Source organism: Chroicocephalus ridibundus, chromosome Z (assembly GCF_963924245.1).
Source record: "Chroicocephalus ridibundus chromosome Z, bChrRid1.1, whole genome shotgun sequence".
Lineage (NCBI taxonomy): Eukaryota > Metazoa > Chordata > Aves > Charadriiformes > Laridae > Chroicocephalus > Chroicocephalus ridibundus.
In genome coordinates, this window is record NC_086316.1 from 77,242,424 (window position 1) to 77,260,353 (window position 17,930).

Here is a 17,930-nt window from a genome sequence, read left to right on the forward strand (position 1 = left end):
GAAGAAAAACCACATAGAGTGGTGTTTGTTTTTTTTTTCCTGCCTAGGCAATATAAAAAGCATTTACTGACATTACTTTCAGTTCTGTTGCATTTTGCGCTGGACATATTACAGGGGTGAGATCTAGTTGAGTTGGTAGCATTGTGCTTTACAGGGCTGTGAAGAGGTGAGATGCTTATGCGTGAGATATGCCCAGTGTGCTGCAGTTGCAGTGCAGACCCAAAACGGAAACCCAAGAGGTGCAGTGTGAGCTGGGGGTGGTTAGCTCCTGAAACAAGCCGTTGCCTGTCCATAGCATCCTCCCAACGCCCCATCTGAGTCTTTTCGGTCCTCCTTACCCCTGCATTCCCCTTGGCTGTTGCAGTGAGATCCTTTCTTATCCCCAGGGTATCCCTCTGGTCCGTACCAGCATCCTCCCCTGTGATGTTCCTTAGGGCTAAGCATGAGACACTGCTTCCAGGGCTGCTAATCTGTTTATAAGCAAAACGTGGGGATAGGAGGAGGGAAGAACTGTCCTGTTATTATGTGGCTCCTTGTGTCCCCTGGGTGTCATTTGGTTCCTGTTAGTTTCTTGACTCCCCTCTGTGTCCTGAGACTCTACCACATGTGGCACCATTACCTCACCATCTGTCTGTCTCTTGACTGCCCACCCCACTGTCTTGCACTCAGGTGGGCTTCCTGGGGTCTGTGGTCAGGGCTGGGGAGGAAGGCCACACTGGCCCCATGGAAAGCTCTTCTCCAGGGACCGTCCCCAAGTCCTGGGCACAGCAGTTAGCTTTTTCTGCTGAGCTGGGAGTCCGAGAGACAGTGTCATCCTTCTGGCTATATGTCTGATGGGGATAGGGAGTATCTCCCTTCTCTAAGGGTTGAGCTTGCCACAGCCCAACTGTACAGCAATCAAGTGTGTCCTTCCTGGTGCATTTTGGTGGTCCAGAGAACATTTAGCCTATGCACCAGGAGATGTCCATGGGGAAACCACCTTGCCCTCGACAAAGTCCTTGTTACAGCACTTGCATGGGGTATAGAGGAGTAAGGGTCACGTCCTTCTGATGCAAGCAGGGCCCATACTGGACTGGGGACATGTCTCAGCTCAGAGGGAGTGGGGTGGGGGGTAGGAGTTTCCTGTGACACTGCTACAGCTGTGTTTTTCCTGTAGATGTCTTGGCAAACTTCTGACATAAATATCACAAAAATTTTGGCTTTGGTTTACTGCTTTCTAGGGAGAAGGGAATAAAATGCAAGCAAGGACTTGTGAAACCTCTCTCATCTCTCCTGCTCGCCTGTGTCCTGTATTGAGTAGCACTGGTCTTATCTCCCTGCAGATGGTCTTCCGCCCTCCTTTGGACTTTTACGATGTTCTAATCCACCTGAATCCAAACCAGATTCCTCGGCATCTGGAGAGTGTGGACCGGCCACTAAAGTCGTTTTCCCGGGGCGTGGTGAAGAACAGCACTGCCATGAAGATCCTCTTTCCTGTGGTGGACTATGACCCCGTACAGTGCTACCTCCAGGAGCTGAGAGTAAGCATGTCCCTTTGGGGGGAGACACAGGGGGCTACCTGCCTAAGGAGGAGCTGCCTTCTGACATTCAGGTCATTAGTTGAGTGCCACTGCAGGACCTAGTTGGTGCATCTTTATGTATTTTGCATGCGATGGTCACTCTTTGTATGCATCTGAAATAGCTTCTTCAGCAGAAGACTTGGTGAATGCATCACCATTCCATGGAAATGGGAGTGCTGCTGATGTGAGAGTGACCTCAGATACAAAGCACCTGAAGCTTTTGCTGAAGAATATGATATTTTAGTGCAAAAGTAGCTTTAAGCCGTTTGTCTCTAGTCTGTTAATTGACTTTTCATGTCTTGCACCAACTGGAGTGCACGATGGGCAGTAGCTGCCCATATTTTCTGGAGGTATGTACAAGAATCTATGGTACCAGTATGGCTCCTGCTGTTAGGGAAATGGTTGCATGAACTGTAGAAGCTTAATATTGGTCACCAGACGGTTTCTCTGGAGCTGGTTACATGAATCATAGCAGAGGAGGTTGGTAATGTGGATGTATGGAGAACACTAGTGTCTGAAATTATCAACCCAGAGCTTTTCCACCATGTAGCCATGCCAAAGTCTCAGCAAGCTGGGGAGTTATGCAAGATGCTGGGTGACAGTGGTGATCCACACCAGATCTGGACAGACAGTACTTTGCAGATGTGCATTCTCTGCCTCTTTGGCCCTTCCCAGCTTTGTGTGTGGAAGCTGAGTAAATGTTAGAGTGCAGAGAGGTAGAGCTGTGATGCCCCCAAAACCTGGCTTGGCTTTCAAGTTGCTGTCATCCTTTACCCAGGGAAGTGCTGTGAACAGTGCCAGAACTGCTGTAGGAGTCATAGTCTGGCTTTAGCAGGAAGGGTGCTGTGGACATCTCTGGCCCCATTCCCCACTCAGGGCAGAGCCAGTTTTGAAGTTAGAGCAGGTTGTGCAGAGTCCAGTCCTGTTGAATCATGACTGTCTCCAGGGATGGAGATTTCCCACCTCGCTGCCTCAATGTTTGGCCACCATTGGGAAAATTTGTTTCCTAATATCAGGCTGGGATTTCCCTTTTTGGAGCATGCGTTGGCTGCTCAGGTCCCTATGCCAGCTAGGCTGGGCTGGTGGCATCTTGCTGGAAGGCAGAGCTGGAGCTGCGGGGTCTTCAGCTTCAGTTGTGCTCTGGCAGCTCCTGGCTGGCCCTCCCAGCCCTCCTGGACAGCATCCAGGTCAGAGAGGTTTCCTCTTTCCCTTCTCCTGACCAAAATGCCAGGAGGGTTTTGTCCACCTTCCCTTATACTTCTCTTGCCTGAAGATTTGGTATCAGCTTCTCTCCAAGCTTGCGCTAGGGAGAGAGGTGTGCCTGCAAAAGAAAAATAGTTTTTGGGTAGTATCTCTTCTCTTCCTGGGCTGCATTCTGCAGGCTTTGCAGCATTTAGCATTTGCTGGTCCCCAAGTTGTCTAATCATGCACAGCCACTGAGTGTTTCTTTGCTGCCACTGTCAGGCTTGGCAGCGGTGGCAGTTGCAAGGAGGAACAGGAGAAAGGGACAGATCTTTCCTCCAGGTCTGCAGAAGAAATTGCAGAGGTGCCTGAATTAAAACTCCAATTGAGGCTGGAAGATGCTGGGTACATTAGGTTCAAGTGCCTCTTTCACCTTAACCCAGGTAGCTTAGGAGGTGGCCAAAGGAAATTTGGAAGGATTTCTTTGAAGATTTCCTCAACCCTGGGCACAGTCCTGTTACCTTCCACCCCGTCTGCCAGCTGCATTTCGTGCTGATATCTGCCCAGTCTATGGGAATCTGCTGTGGCTTCAGTAAAGGTGCTGGGTCTAGCAAGGTGTGAGTTTGGTCCTTTTGTCGCCCACAGCAGGTTGGAACAGTCTGGGGTGGAAGTGGGGGGCAAGGAAGTGAGAGACCGGGATGCATGCGAAACCTCTTTAAATTAAGTCTTCAAAATTGTCTCACAATTTTCTTGCAAGTAGCGTTGCTTGTTTACCTGGAAAGTCATAGGGGAGAAGAGAGGGGAGAGAAGGTGCTCAGTGCTCTCCTGCCTTCGAGAACGAAGGTGGCTTTGAAGATGGAGGTCCTGTGGGACATGTTGCAGAGAGTATCTAGGGGGTTTCTTGGAGTCTAGGATATGCAAGGAGGGGGAGAAGCACCCAGCACAAGACTTTTTTTAAAAGGGAGCAGGATGCATGGCAGTTGGGAACTGTTCACTATTTCACTCTTTCCTGGCATCTGGATCTGAGGAGTAATATCAATACTAGCCCCTCTCTTCTGTTACGTGTATGGTAAGGATTTGACCTGCCACCATGAAACCTCAACCAAGAGGTGCAGGTCTGTATAGGAAATGGAGTTTCTTAAGCCTGAAATCCCTCTCCATGCCATGCTGGAAGAGGAGGGGTTAGAGTTGAACGGAGCCTTTCAGCAGCTGCCAAGGCACTGGAGGTGCCTGCATGCACAGGGCCGGAGCCTCTGAGACCTGGCAGAAGGCTGCCTTTGTGCTTGAAGAGGAACTGGAGACTGTTGGATGAGCCGATGGGGAGAGCAGGCTTCTTGGCGAGGCTGTTAACAGGCTTGCAGCAGATCACGCTGGATACCGAGGTTGTCAATCAGGAAACTCATCAGGGTGTGTTGCAGTTTATAGGACGTTTTTGTGCTTCTAGTCAACTCGGTGTCAGCAAATGGCTCCAGAAGTGAAAGGTGCAGAATAGACTTCCCTGGAAAGCAGCTTTCATTATCCTTTAAGCAATTATAACTCAGTTGATCCAGTTGATTATGACATCCAAACTGAATTTTTGCTGTCCATTTTCTCTACTACAGGGAATAACAGACTTGGAATGGGGTTTGGTTGGGTTACAAATTACAGCTGGTCCTAAATCCAATATACTAACATCCCAATGAAGAAACATGGGTGTAAGCAAAGGTCACGTTGCCTTGTTGGAAGCAGTATTGTGTTCACTTGGTGCCTCTCATTCTTTGGCCCGAGGGTGCTTGGGATGAAAAGAGCAGAAATCGGTCAGAGGTTTCCCTGAAGAGCGAGCTATGGGGTAGAGAGTCTGAAATCTGCCTCAGCAACTCTGGCTGGGGGGCTTTTCCTCCTTTTGAAGGCTCTGAGATACATATGACTGTGTTCCCTTGCGGCTGTCGTATTGGAGGTATCTTGCAGTACCAGTTCACTTGGCTCTTGTAGCTTCCAGATCAGTAGCAGGCAGACCTGAAGGGGCTGATGAATATCTCTTTCTGGGAAAACAGGTGTTTCTTCTGGAAAAATCAAAGAGGTGATGCTGCACGTTCTCTCTGGTAACTCAGCCATGTCCACCTGTGTTGGAGGGCCTCAAAAGCCAGCTTTTCACTGCAGGGTCATCAGCAAGCAGGTGGTGCATGCTGCCGATCAAAACTACCCCATCAGAAATCATCCAGCTCCGTGTCTCAGTGTACCAATGTTGTTGCTTGAAGGCAGGAACTTTGTATCGGCTTTGTGCTTTGACCTGGCTTTGGCTGGTAGCCTCTCCAGCACCTTTTTATTTCTGCTTCCCTGGCTTTTGCTTCTCAAAGCAGCTTATCCCCATCCTGCAGGCTGGGAGCCCTGGGGTTGATCCAAACACAGCAAGAAGTTAGTGCAGGAAAGGAGTGTGGTGACAGCAGTGAATCCTTATGAGAGATTTTGGATGAGAAGGCACTTGGATGCAGAACTGGCTGGCTTTGACTCAGAGTAATTTGCTATCCCTTAATAGCACAAACCACAGAATTGAGCAACAGGGTTGTAGTCGAGGTGGGTTTGTAGCAACAAAGGGAGACATCTGCCACGGAGCGATGCTGTGGGATTTTGATCTTTTCTATGAGCAGAAAAGAAACATCTACCCTTTTCTGAGCTTGCCACGTGAAAAAGGGATTTCAATGCCCAGGCATATTGGTTGAGTTGAGGGGAGCAGGACATAGCATCTTCCCGTGTCTATGGCACAGTAACCAGGAGACCCACTTTTCTCCTCTCCAGCCTGTTTTCTCTTAAGAGGTCCTTGTTCTTCTCAAATCAAAGGGGTTAGCAAGTCATGAGCACTCTGGAGCCGAAGGATTCCTGCATGCCTTCCCCAAGGAGAATAATCAGAGGAGAAAATGAAAGGAGGGGAGAGGTATTGAGTCCTGACTGCTTTAATTTTTCCTGCTCCAAGGAGATGTGCTGCAGGAGCTGGTCTGATCAAGTTGCTGTGGTGCCTGGGAGTCTCTGGGTAGAGATGAAAGGTTGGTCATGGGATTCAGTTGGGATATTCTTCAATTCCAGGACAGATCTCATAGAAAAGGCCTGTTCTGGGAGTCTGTTTAGATGAGAAGGCTTTGCAGACAGTTGCTTTTGAGGGAAAGCAGGTGCCAGACATCCTGCAGAGAGGGCTTCCCTGTAGCTCTAGCCCATCACCAGCCTCTGCAGTGCCTACGGTCTTGAGCACCTCAGCAAGCAAACCCTGTGTCTGGTCCCAGCGTGATTCTCCAGCAAGGCTAAATTAACCATCTCAGATGAGGCTCTGGTGGGATCTCTGTTGTGGTTGCTGGTCTGTGTCATGGTGGCTGTCAAGCTGTAGAACCCGCAGCTGTTTGTTGGGGACGTGGCATGGGAAGGCTCAGTCAGCACACCTCTTACTTCAGGGTGGCTTGGCTGAGCTTGAGCTCAAGGGGGCAGTCTTTCTGCCCACATCCAGCGACTCCTGTGGATATACTTGCTGTGCCCATCTACATGCATTCAGGAGCTCACAAAGCCTAAAGGCTGTGGTCACCTCCCCAGGGTCCAGAGCTGTTTTCTCATCGTGGGGAAAATCGGATGAAGCTGTCTGTACCACGTCCATCTGCATATCTATAATGGCTGTTAAAAGACCTAACATTTCTTACCGGGTCTTTTGTTTCAGTGGGTCACTGGATGTGAAGTGCTCTCTTTTACTGAGATTTAGCTTTCTCTGTCTGCACGCGTCTACCAGAGCTCATGGCAGAGGAGCTGCCTGTCTTGCCCATCTTGTTTGTGGGAGATCTTTCCTGTACAGATGAGCAGGAAAATGTTTCCTGCTTTACTGTAAACGTCCTTCCCTCTAAAGCAATGTTTTGCATTTCTTGCACCTTCAAACAAGACATATCTGGAAGACTTACAGCCCTTTCCTTTCTTCCTCCCATGGTGTAGGAATGCATATCATGCTACTGCATGTTAGGAAGGAATTAATGATATTAAAAGTTCTTGGTTTCTTACAGTATATAAGCTGTGGTTACTGGAGGTAGCTGGAAATGGTGAAATTTCAGGTCAGACTGCTCCCTTCCTTTTTTGACTGACAGGCCTGACTCCTCCTATGGAGACTTCCAGATAGGCAGATATGAACTGAAAAAAGCTCTGTGGGCTCTAGTACTACTGAGAAAAACTTCCTGTATGGATCTATGCCCTTGGAGGGGCAGAGGTGGCAGGAAATTCCCTGCTCTTATAGCTTCAGAGCAGCTATGTGACTCTTAGTGTAGTGCCCAGGGTTGGGGGTGGATGCACACACGTATGCATATGCACACAGGCATGTATTGAGGCATCAGCCCCTCGTGCTCCTTGGGTGAGCTCCGAGGGTACCTGTGGCTACATTTCTTGTGTGTTGGTGATGCCTTCCTAGAGGTCTGCCTTGGATTCATCCCATAGGAAGCGACTGAAGACTTTAATCTCAGATGTTTTGATGGATTGGTGGACAAGGCATGTTTGTTAATGCAGCCAAAACATGGGTGGCTTTTTTTTTATTCCATACTTTCCCTCTGCCCCAAACCCCCAGAACAGGATGTGCATGTGGGTCTGGTGAGGCACTCGGAGGTGGAAAAGTTTGTATAGTTTGAGATACCTTTTACCAAGTGAATCTGAAACCTAACACACAGGTTTCTTTTCTCTTTTAAAACCCTACTGACACAGAAGTAACCCCAGCCTGGTTTTCTTGACAGTGCTCCTTGCTCTGTTTGAGCATGGGGGAAGGTTCTGCCTGTACCTGGTAACCTGTGAGCATCAGGGCAGGTTGCAGTAGGATGACAAGGTCTTTAAAGCGTTAACCACAAATGCAGTGATTTGTTGGAAGTAAGTAGCTTTAATAGGATTTTATACTGGCAGATCACTCGCTGAAAGCACTTGAAATGTTCTAAGCACTGAGGAAGTGTTGATTGATGCATTTACCACTTGAACTGCCATCGCACCAGGAAGAGCTGCTAGGTGCATTTTGGGTGCAGAGGCCTCCCCAAACGTCTCCTCTTTTTCCAGCGGCTATGATGCAATGAGCCTGATCTCTGGGTATAAGTAGGAGCAGTGAAAAAGTGGGTGGATAAATGGTTAGGCCAAAAAAAACCCACCCCTAAACAACAACGATGTAGTTGCTTAACTAGCAATGAGCGCTTACCTCATTGCAAAATGCATGCTTCAGCCCGAGCTGCTTAATCCAGTAATCCCATTTTAGATCAGGGTATTGTTTTACTCACTACGTTTCTCCATTCTTTCATTCCGACAATCCAGGTGGCTCCTTACAGACCTTGAGCTAATCTTACAGGTGCAATGTACCCCTTTCCCAGACAATGAGGCTCCTCTGAATTGCAGCCCTGAGCTTGGAGGTCCCCTGTGTTTCTGCGAGATAGGAACCAGCCGTAGGTTTTGCTGATGGCAGGTATCCACTTGAGCAGGGAGAGCTTTCCCTGGGCCTTTAAAGCTGAATTGCAAGGAAAGATACAACAGCTTCAGAAGGGAATAGGGATTCAAATGCACTCCGTGCCTTTTCTCTTAGGCTTTCCCTTGAAGAAGGTGTTTGCAGGCTCAGGCAAGTCCAGTGGCACTGGGCATTGAGCATAGGATGTGGAAAGGGAGGTGAGGACTGTTTGCTTTTACTCCCCAAGCCTCTGTACAAACATAAGTGTGGTGACTAATATACCAGACCCTTTTAATGCTACAGTTTCCCAAGAGTTGAATGTGCATCTCCATAGCTTGGTGGAGCTGACCCAAGGCACTATTATAGAACGATGCTGGGAGCAGTGCAAGTGCAGAAGCTTTCGCTTTGCTGGGATTATGAACTGGATGCCGTTCTTTTAACCTCTGCTCCCTGCTCTCTGGATAAAAGGTGCTGGGTATTGGGGCTGAACAGTGGTTTTACTGGGAAATGAGCTGAGCCTGGGAGAGTTCTCTTCCTGCAAATGCTCCTGGCTCCTGTCCAGCAAGACAAGCCTGTAAAGAAAACATCTTTCTCTTAGGGAGCATCCAGTGGCACTCAACCTCGCCCTGTAGGGTAGCAGAGCTTTTTCAGGTTCTCACATGTTCTGCTCCCCTCTGGTTCGGAAAGCTGCACGTTGGCGGTCAGCGTGCCCTGAGGTTTTTTTGCCCTTTGTTGAGCTTTTCCTCCCTCCTGCCGTTTGCCTTTCGGCAAAAGGAGGAGTCTTCCCTGTTGACTGGCACTGAGCGTAACCTGTTGCTCTCAGCTGAGAAATGCCAGGGAGGGTTGCCTCTTTCTCAATGTATTTTTAGACAGTGGTTTTTCTAGCCAGTTTGTGAGATAATGCCTTGACCAGCCTTTCCCCCCATGAAGATCCCGTGAAGCGGGATGAGCTGGCAGGTCTCAGGATCTTCCCAGCTTGATGGCCTAATCGTATTGCCCTCTGTTTGTGGTACTTCAAGTCCAAACTCATATATCTGGCTCTGAAGGTTGCAGAGAACTCCACCCCTCCCTGCTTATCAGGTCTTTACTCTTAAAATGCCACCCCACCCTTTGGGATCACTGGTAATCCAACCCAATCCACATTTTTTATCTCCTACTGCAATCTTGGTATGTCCATACAAGACCCCTCCAAGCTTGCCTTTGACTTGATTATTTTTCAATGCACATCCTCATGAAAACCTCATGATACAATGATGCCAGCAGAGACCTCTGTTTGTAAGAGTGTGGGTGAGTTGCAGCTGGAAACTAAGGGAATGGAGAAGAAGAACGAAGAGGGAGCAGAGGGTCTGTATTTCTTGCAGTAGATTGCTCCAAAGCTGGTGAGGCCATGTGCAGAAACTTGTCCTGTACTGATGCTGGGGGCTGTTTGCTCTGCCTGGTAAACATGGGCTATTGCCTCATGTTAATCTCCACCAAGATGAGTAAGTGCCAGGGAGCAGCTTTTTGGCTATCTTGGTCAGCTGCACTCGGGGTGCATATATCCAGATACCAGTGTGTTGGGTGCTGAACTGTAGGGCCAGACTTTTGTGTTTGAAAAGTTGCTTGTACTGTTGTTTATTCTGCTGCAGCGCTCATCCCCAGCCTTTTTGCAGTGCTGGGAATCCAGTTTGCGTGGGCTTGGGGGAAACCAGACTGTGGACTTTAGTCATCTCTTTATGCAAGATCTCTTTTTGAGCTCTTCTGCCCAGTGCTACCGAAGGAGATACTCATTGACACAGCTGCCGAAGCACAGGGGCAAGGAGAGCAGATTCCTGCAGTGCCTCCATTGACCATTCCATCTCTTTGCACCTCACAGGACTTCCTGTTATGTAAAATTTCTGCTGTTATGTTTCCTTTGAGGACACTGTGTGCTGACAGCACATGGTGTTTGTCCTGGGAGAAGAAGGAGATTTGGTACCTTTGTTGCACAGACTGCAGAGCTTGAGCTGCTGGCCTCCAGTGAAAGATCCTTGACTGGGGTTGGTCTTTGCTGCCATGTAATGAAACATATTGTGGCAGGATTGCCTGCTGGGCAGGGCCTGCCTCTTGCCATCTGATGCACTGTGAAGTTTTGGATATGGCTGCTGGACGCTGGGATAGGACAGTTTGGTAATGCCAGATCCAGCTGATGGGTGACCATGGTGAGGAACACTCAGTGGGTAGTCATCTAAGGGGTCCATTGTCCTAAAGATGTATGTTAATTTCTGGGTGCTCTTCCAGGCCTGTGGGAGGTGGTGGATCGTGTTTCTGCTTTCTGGGACAGCAAGAGGTAGTCAGCAATGAGGTCTGCATGCAAAACTTGGAGGCAGTGCACTGTATCCCTCAAGGCTGTGGTAGAAGAGGTAGGAGGAGGCACTCAGGACTTGTCCATGGGCTGCCAGTTGCTTTCTTTTTTGGGTATTCATTGAAGAGTTGCAGCTTTGGTCCTGGCTGGTGTGGAGCTACCATGTGTGAAAGTGTAAGGAGACTGAATCGGGGGTGGTCTCTGGCTCTGGGATGTCTGGCACAACCTCTGTTTGTTTTCTTCCCTAGGATGCCTTCAGTGATCTCGCCTTGTTCTTCTATGACAAGCATGGTGGGGAAGTGATTGCAGTTTTGTGGAAACCTTTGAGCTTTCAGCCTCAGCCTTTTAAGGTGAGTTTTTGGCTCTACTTTAAGCTTCATGTTACCTTTATGCCCTGAAAGCTTGGAGAGCTTTTTTTTGTTTTCTGCATTGTAATTGCTTTGTCTAACTCTTATCAGCCCCAAAGGCCTTTGAGACAGAAATGGAGCTTAGACTTCTGTCCCTTCTTGGAAAGGGTGAAACCAAGATAGGTTTGTGGCTACAGTGCCCCCAGTCATCAGCAGAGCTAAGAGGGGATCATGTGTCCCTGGACAAGCCCCAGCACCATGATCATGGGTCAGAACAGAGCTCTTTGTCCCAGGCGCTCTTCTCTCTTCCCCTCCTGGGAGGTGGGTGATGCCTCATTTGCCAAAGACATTTGGTGTGTCCAGCAGGCTGTCCTATTCTTCTGGCTTTGGTCGTCTTGCCCAGAAACGTCCAGCTCACAAGATGCTGCAAGCCTAGGTTCATAGTGCCCAAGTCCTATTCAATATATGGAGATTTTTTCCAGCTACGCTGTGTGGGTTGGCAAGCTCTAGAGGGTGGTTAAGCTAGGTGTGAGGCACGCTGGAGTGATTCATGCTGCTTTCTATGAAGGAAAGACGCAAAGAAACCAGTGACTCATGGCTCCAAGTTGGCAGCCCAGGCTCTTCTGCTATCAGTCTCTGGGTGATTAACTTCCCTCTCTTCATGGCCAGAGGGCATTGGACATTCAGCCTAACTGTAGTTGTGAAACCCAGTTATTCACGGATGTGAAATGAGAGGAGAACATGTTTGCATCTGAGCTGCGTGTGGCTTGATTTAAACATGAGGTGTGGGGGGTTTTTTTTGTTGTTTGTTTTTTTTTTTTTTTTTTTTCCTCACCCTGGTGAAGCCAAAGATCTCTTCCCACTTGAGATTTTGACACCCGACAACAGAGCCAGAGCATAGGCAGCTTTTCTCCTCTTTGTTGCTTGCGGTCTTTGGACTGTAGCTCCAGGGTAAACCCTAAAAGGGGCCAGAAGGGCCACTCTTGCAGTTTATTAGTTCTAATAATGAGCAATGATGGTGTTGAGAAGTGAAGCTTAGAAAATTGCGTGTAGTGATGTGGCAGAGGTTGGGTGTGACAAGGCAGGAGAGCAGTTTACTTCTATGTGGGGCTTGCAGAAGTTGTGAAGCAGCTCTGAGTGGGTGCACCCTTTTGTGCAATGTTTATGTGTGCCCTGCAGGTCTCCAACATGAAAGGAAGGATGGTGACAACTCTGAACAACGAGCTGGTCTGTGTTCCCAATGTGGAGGCGATTCTGGAGGACTTCGAGGTTTTGGGAGAAGGCCTGGTCAAAAGTGTGGAAGCTCGTACAGAGAAATGGACTATCTGAGGCCACTGAGAGGTGTCAGAGGGACCCGTCCTGAAGCAGAGTTTGTTCACTATGGGACTGTTCCTTTTTATAAATCAGTCCTAGGAAACACTTTCAGCTTTTTAAATCCCAGAACTGTGTGTTTTACTCTATTTATCTTTATATGCCTTGTCTGGAAAAGCAAAGGGATCTGTTATTGTTTTCAAGAATACAAATGCCTTTTTATTTTGAAGAAAATATAAAGATGGGATAAAGTTTTTGAAAGTGTTCGTGTTCATTGTAGGAAACAAAGCTGTGTTCATGTGAAAATGTCAAGGCATGAAAATTCTGGCTGAGGTGTGCATTGCGAAGGCAGTTTCCTAGTTAAATAGAGAGTTCTTAACAGCTGCTGTTACTCCAGTGGTTAGCAAAACCAAAGAAATACTGAGACATTCAAAAATGACCAGGTTATTCTCCTCAATTCAGCCCTGATGAGACACATCTGGTGTGCTGTTCCCAGTGCTGCGCTCTCCAGTAAAAGAGACATGGACACGCTGGAGCAGGTCCAGTGAAGGGCATGGAAGACAATAAAGGGGTTGAAGCCTCTCATATGAGGGGAGGCTGCGAGAGCTGGCTGGGATTGTTCAGCCTGGAGAAGAGAAGGCTCAGAGGGATCTTACCAATGTGTATAAATACCTGATGGGGAGTAGAGAAGACACTTCTTAATGGTGCCCAATGATGGAATGAGAGTCATAAATTGAAATGCAGGAAATTCGACTTAAAACTTTTTTTTGTGCGGGTGGTTGAACACCGGCACAGTTTGGTGAGGGGGAGTGGTGGAGTCTCCATGCTGGAGATACTCAAAACCCAACTGGACACGGTTCTGGGCAGCTGTGTGTAGGTGACCCTACTCTGAGCAGGAACTTGGACTAGGTGATCTAGAGGTGCCTTCCAACCTCAGCTATTTGGTAGTATTTCTCCTGTCTGAAATGATCATCAGACTCCTGATGGGGAAAGAGAGGGAGCAAATGCACTACTTCCATCCCCTTTTCTGATAGAAGCAGCACACATGTTCCAACAGCAAAGTATGGGTGAATCACATAAAGAGTAAATAAAACAAATTTGGTGACGGCAGATATTGCAGAAACCAAAAATAGATGAAGCTTGGGACGGCAAGTGGAAGTTCAGACAGTTTGATAACTGTAGACAGTTGTTACTTTGTAAGTAGCGTTTCAGGTAGGATGTTAAGACTTACTGGCCTCTCCTGCTGTTGGAATTGAGTCCGAGGCTTTGTGGAGGAGATCCACGACTTGATTTTTCAGATGTTTTCTCTGAAGCATTGGAAAGCAGGCTGTGTCAGAGATGCAGCACTGGGCTGAGATACTGCCGACCTAGTGCCCATTGACCAGCTTTTGGAGGTGCAGTGTATCCTATGGGACAGATACATGTGGGCAGCATCCTTGGTTTTGGGCTGTGGGTATATCTCCTGTATTAAAATCACAAGAAGCATTTTTCTCTCTTCCCTATGCCAGTGGCTGAGGGAGGCTGTAGGTAAAATCCCTTGCCCATCCTTTGCAACAGCCTTTTGAGTACACTTAAAATGAAAACATCAAATGCACTTAGAGGGCAAAAGAGATACCAAACCCGAGAACAAAGCAGCACTTTCTGTTGCTACCATGACCCCTGCAGCCTAAGAAGCTGCTGACAGGTCCATTAGCAAACAAGACGCAGGCAGTGATTTCGACAAGTTTCAGAAGTAGTTAATTAAGGATTACTTTTTAAGCTTCTCTTTGTTCTGTTTTATCATCCTTTAGATGTTGGAGTCACCCAATCTGCCTTCAGTGATGGCTGTAATTTTCCTCAGTAGTCAGATTGTTCCTGCTTTTCGTGCCTATCTGCTTTCACTCCGAACGTGCAGTTTGACATTGTGATCCTGTAAATTTGCCAGCACAGTGATTGGACAGCACACGAGTTGCCGCACCGGTTACCTGTGCCAGAGCTCTGCCTGTTCCCTCCACGCCCATCTTGCCCTCGTTTTTCCCCGTGTTGTATGTTGCAGATGTAAATGGTTTTGGGCCGGGGTGCTCTCCTTGCCGCATATATGCGTGCTTTTCCCTAGGGTAGAGGTGTGTGCTGCTGCTCGCGTTAGTTTGCAGGGGAGCAGAACACTTCCAGCCCTGCTGCTGCACCAGGTAGAAAGAAAGGTCCTGCTCCCCTGTCCCCGGGGCGTCACAGGACGCAGCCCCTCACTGGCTTATATGCTGCCTGGCAATATTTATGGAGAGACAGCCTCTGCTTTTGCTTCCGGGCTGTGCCGTAATCCACCCTGCCTTCTCCTCCCCAGCCCAGCTGCCATGGTGGGGTAGCTTGTGTGGTATGTGAAGGATATACCCTGTAGGGGTAACCCTCCAGCACCTCTGCTTTTATCCGCTTCTGTTGCGCTGGCAGGTATCGTATTGCCGCTCCTTTTCCTTTTTGCCTTTAAAAAGACATAAAACTATGCGTAGCTTCAATCTACTGTGTGTTGGATCTCCTCCCTGCTCCTCCATCCTTGGGTAAAACGCCATCGTTTGCAGCATGCAGCAAAGGGCCAGGAAGTCTCTAGGCCAGCCTTCCGCGAAAATAACATTGCCAAGTTAACTGATGATAAATGGACTCACTCCGTAATCAAACCCTCATACAAGTAGCAACCTGCTCGTGTTTCACAAGGCAATGCCACTGTGCTTGGTAGCCAGATGTGAGCCTAGGTCGGGCCTGTGCTGCAGATGTTTGCTGGTGTAAAGGTCTGATTTCATGATGGATACTGGTGTCTCAGTAAAGGCCTTGAAATAAATGCACTTAAGACTGGCAAAACTGATCACTGCTAACCCAGCTTACATCACCTGGAGGGGTTTCATCTGTGTCAGCACAAGTTACCCAAGTAACACGTTATCCCAGGTGTGCTCTCAGTGTTCCTTGTGTTGCCAAAGCCATGGTTGATCCACAGGCTTCTGCCTCCTCTTTCACAGGAAGAGTAACTCCTCAGTGCCCCAGATCTCCCAGTATCCAAATATTTAAAAGCACTTTTGAGCCATTCTGGAGCCCGTATTTGTATGGTCAAACATTGCAAATGTTCTGAGCCATGTTTTATAATCTGCTAAAGTCAGACCCCTGTGGCCAATGTGGGTGGATAAACCCACCGTGAAATTTCGCTGGAAAGCCTGGGGATGGTGTTAAGGACGGGTGTTGGTGCTATCTGACTGACTTCTTGAGCAACGGTTGGTATCTAAAGCAAAATGTAAAGCACCTCTGCCTCAGGAGCAGAGGGTCCCTGTGCCTCAAAGTGATCTGGAAAGGCAGGATCCAAAGAAAAGGGATGTCTGTGTTACATAAGAGAGGACAAGGGATGTCTCCATTGAAACTTTATCTACTGTTGCCGGATTTACGACCCCTGTTGGTGTGCTGTGACTAATTTTTGTTGTGAAAGCTGGGGTAGGGCCTGGGTTTCCACTTCCAGAGCAGTGAGTAGGCACTCGCTTGCAAGTGTTTGCTTAGCGTGGTCCCGTCCCTAAACAGGAGCTGCACAAACACAGAGCTGCCCCGGAGAGCCCGTGCCTTGTCGTGTCGCAAGAGGCAAGACAAGGGGAAAGGGGGGGAAGCGCTGGAGCTGAGGCGATAGCAATGGGATTTGAGGTGGTGCCACTGCCACTGTGTTGATTTTGCAAAGCTGCCCTTGAAGCTCCTTTGAAGCTCTTTACAGCCAGTCTCCCATGCATGGGGGGCGAGCACAAATGGGGAGGTGTTTCCAAAGTTGGGCTGGAGCGATGCTGGTACACTTGGTGGATGGATGGGGTCAGCCAAGACAGGGCACAGCACTATCTGCTTTCTTGTAGACCTCTCCAAAAGATGGTGTGTCCTCCTGGGCCTTTACCTCTGACACCCTTTGGGCAGCTTTCTCTTAAAACGATCAGCTCACGCTTTGCAAGGATGCTCTCTGAAACAGTGGTTGATGGGAGGCAGCTGGTGATGGATGGAGCCTTTTTTCTGCCGCCAAGTCCTTGCTTGCCAGGCAGCCTTGATAGCTTTGAGTGGCAAATGCAGGATTTATGAAAGGAAGCTGGGGAAATAAGTTGATGAAGCACAAGTGGGATGATGGGATGATCAGCAGGTTGAGTGCCGTGGGGTTTTCGTGCCTGTTGGACTGCTCAGCCCTTGTTCACTGGGGCTGCCAAGATCTTTTCAGAGGCTGTTTGGGGTCTCTATAGCTGTCTGACTTCAGGCCCATCCCCTGAAGGCAAGAAGCATGTGTCTTCTGGAAATAAAGGCACTTGTAGGGGGCATTTTACTTGGGTACCCACAATCACCGGTCATTTTTTTTAAACCCTTAGCCTAAATTTCCATGGCTGGCTGGGGAAGGAGCGGTTGCCTGGTTTTTGTCACAGAAAGGGAATATCCTCCCCAAGTTTGCTGTTCCCACAGTGACTGTGCTGCTTGGCTGGGGGCTGGCTTGTTTGCCAGGATTTCTGTTATCAGGAGAACGCTCTGGACCTGAAGTGATTTTTCCTGGCCAAGGCAGCAGCTTTCGGGAAGCACCAGTAGCGAAGGGGCTCTGGTGGGCAGCAGCTTTTGATGTGCATGGTCTCCACGGGAGGCAGAGTGATGCTGCTTGAGGGGTGAGGGTGGCACTTAGCAAGTGCAGGGTGCACCACAGGGAAGGGAAAATCCAAAGATCGGGGGGGGGGAATTGAAAAATGGGAGAAATGTGGTCCGGAAAGCGCCTGGGGCTGTGGAAGAAAGGGCAATTTGGCAGGGGGGGAATAGCGTCAGCCACGAGCACGGTGGGGAGGTGCTGCATGGCTGGTGATGCCATGATGGGGTCTTGCAGGGGAACAAACCAGGGATGCATGTCCCCATTAGTCCACTTTCCAGCAGAGTATCCTGACCAGGCTCAGCAAACTCGCTGCCCGTTCCCACCAGCACGAGAGAAAGGGGATCTGCTCCTCAGTGCTTCATTTGCAGTCACTAACGAAGGTGCCAAGGGCTTGCATTGGCTGTGAGCTGGCACGGACATGCTCGCGCCTTGTGCCGGTGGCTCCCGCACTTCCCGAAGTGCCAGACAGACTGTTCCTGTTCGTGTTGCTTCTGGATGTGCCTGGAAAGGCTGAGGGCAGTGCCAGCAAAGCAGCCTGTGAGGGTGTTGATTTATTAGCCGAAGTCTCTCCCTTTTGGCTAACTCACCTGTTGTTTCTGTGCATATTAAAACACTGAGGATTGCGGTGTTTGGGAGGACAACTACAGCGGCAGCTCCACTGGGCTGTGAGTTTGGAGCTTGCTGTCTCTTTCCTGCCAAAACACGTGGTAGCTGAGCTTGGTTTTGCTGGAGGTCGGCTTGCCTTGTCTTAACACAGGGCAAGACCATGGTCATGGACTGGAGATGCTGCCATGGGGTAACCGTGTCCTGCGTCCTTGGAGACCCTGGTGATGTTACAGGGTGAGCAATGAGGGGTGTCTTGTTGCTGTTGGGCAGCCAGCTCCCTAGGGACACCAGGGAGCAGTAGACCCCATCCTGGAGGGAGAAGCCCCGGACCAAAGGCAGAGTGGAGGGAGCAGGTGGTGATGGTGGCTTTCCTCATCCAGTGGGATCAGGGCTCGCAGGGCAGGACTGCCCGGTGTGAGGGGTGTCCTGTAGCACAGGGCTGAGCCAGCTCTCGCTGTTAGATCTTGTCGGTGGGGATTATCTTTGCTAAAGGCTCAGCCAGGTGGAATAATGGGCAACCAAATACCACGCTCCCTCCTAATCCAGCCTGGGGCTGCAGAAGGGTAACCCTCCTCCCACAGCCGGG

The 17,930-nt window shown here is 49.2% G+C and overlaps 1 protein-coding gene across 1 annotated transcript in view; it reads left to right on the forward strand.

The window, feature by feature from the left end:
• NOL6 (nucleolar protein 6) overlaps window positions 1-14,905 on the forward strand; it is a 30,747-nt gene extending 15,842 nt beyond the window's left edge. Inside the window, exons 24-26 of the mRNA XM_063320441.1 lie at window positions 1,323-1,520; window positions 10,723-10,824; window positions 12,001-14,905. Of these exons, the coding sequence (XP_063176511.1) occupies window positions 1,323-1,520; window positions 10,723-10,824; window positions 12,001-12,150 (450 nt within the window). The 3' untranslated portion in view covers window positions 12,151-14,905. The remainder of the gene's footprint in view (window positions 1-1,322; window positions 1,521-10,722; window positions 10,825-12,000) is intronic.
• Window positions 14,906-17,930: the final 3,025 nt, after the last annotated feature.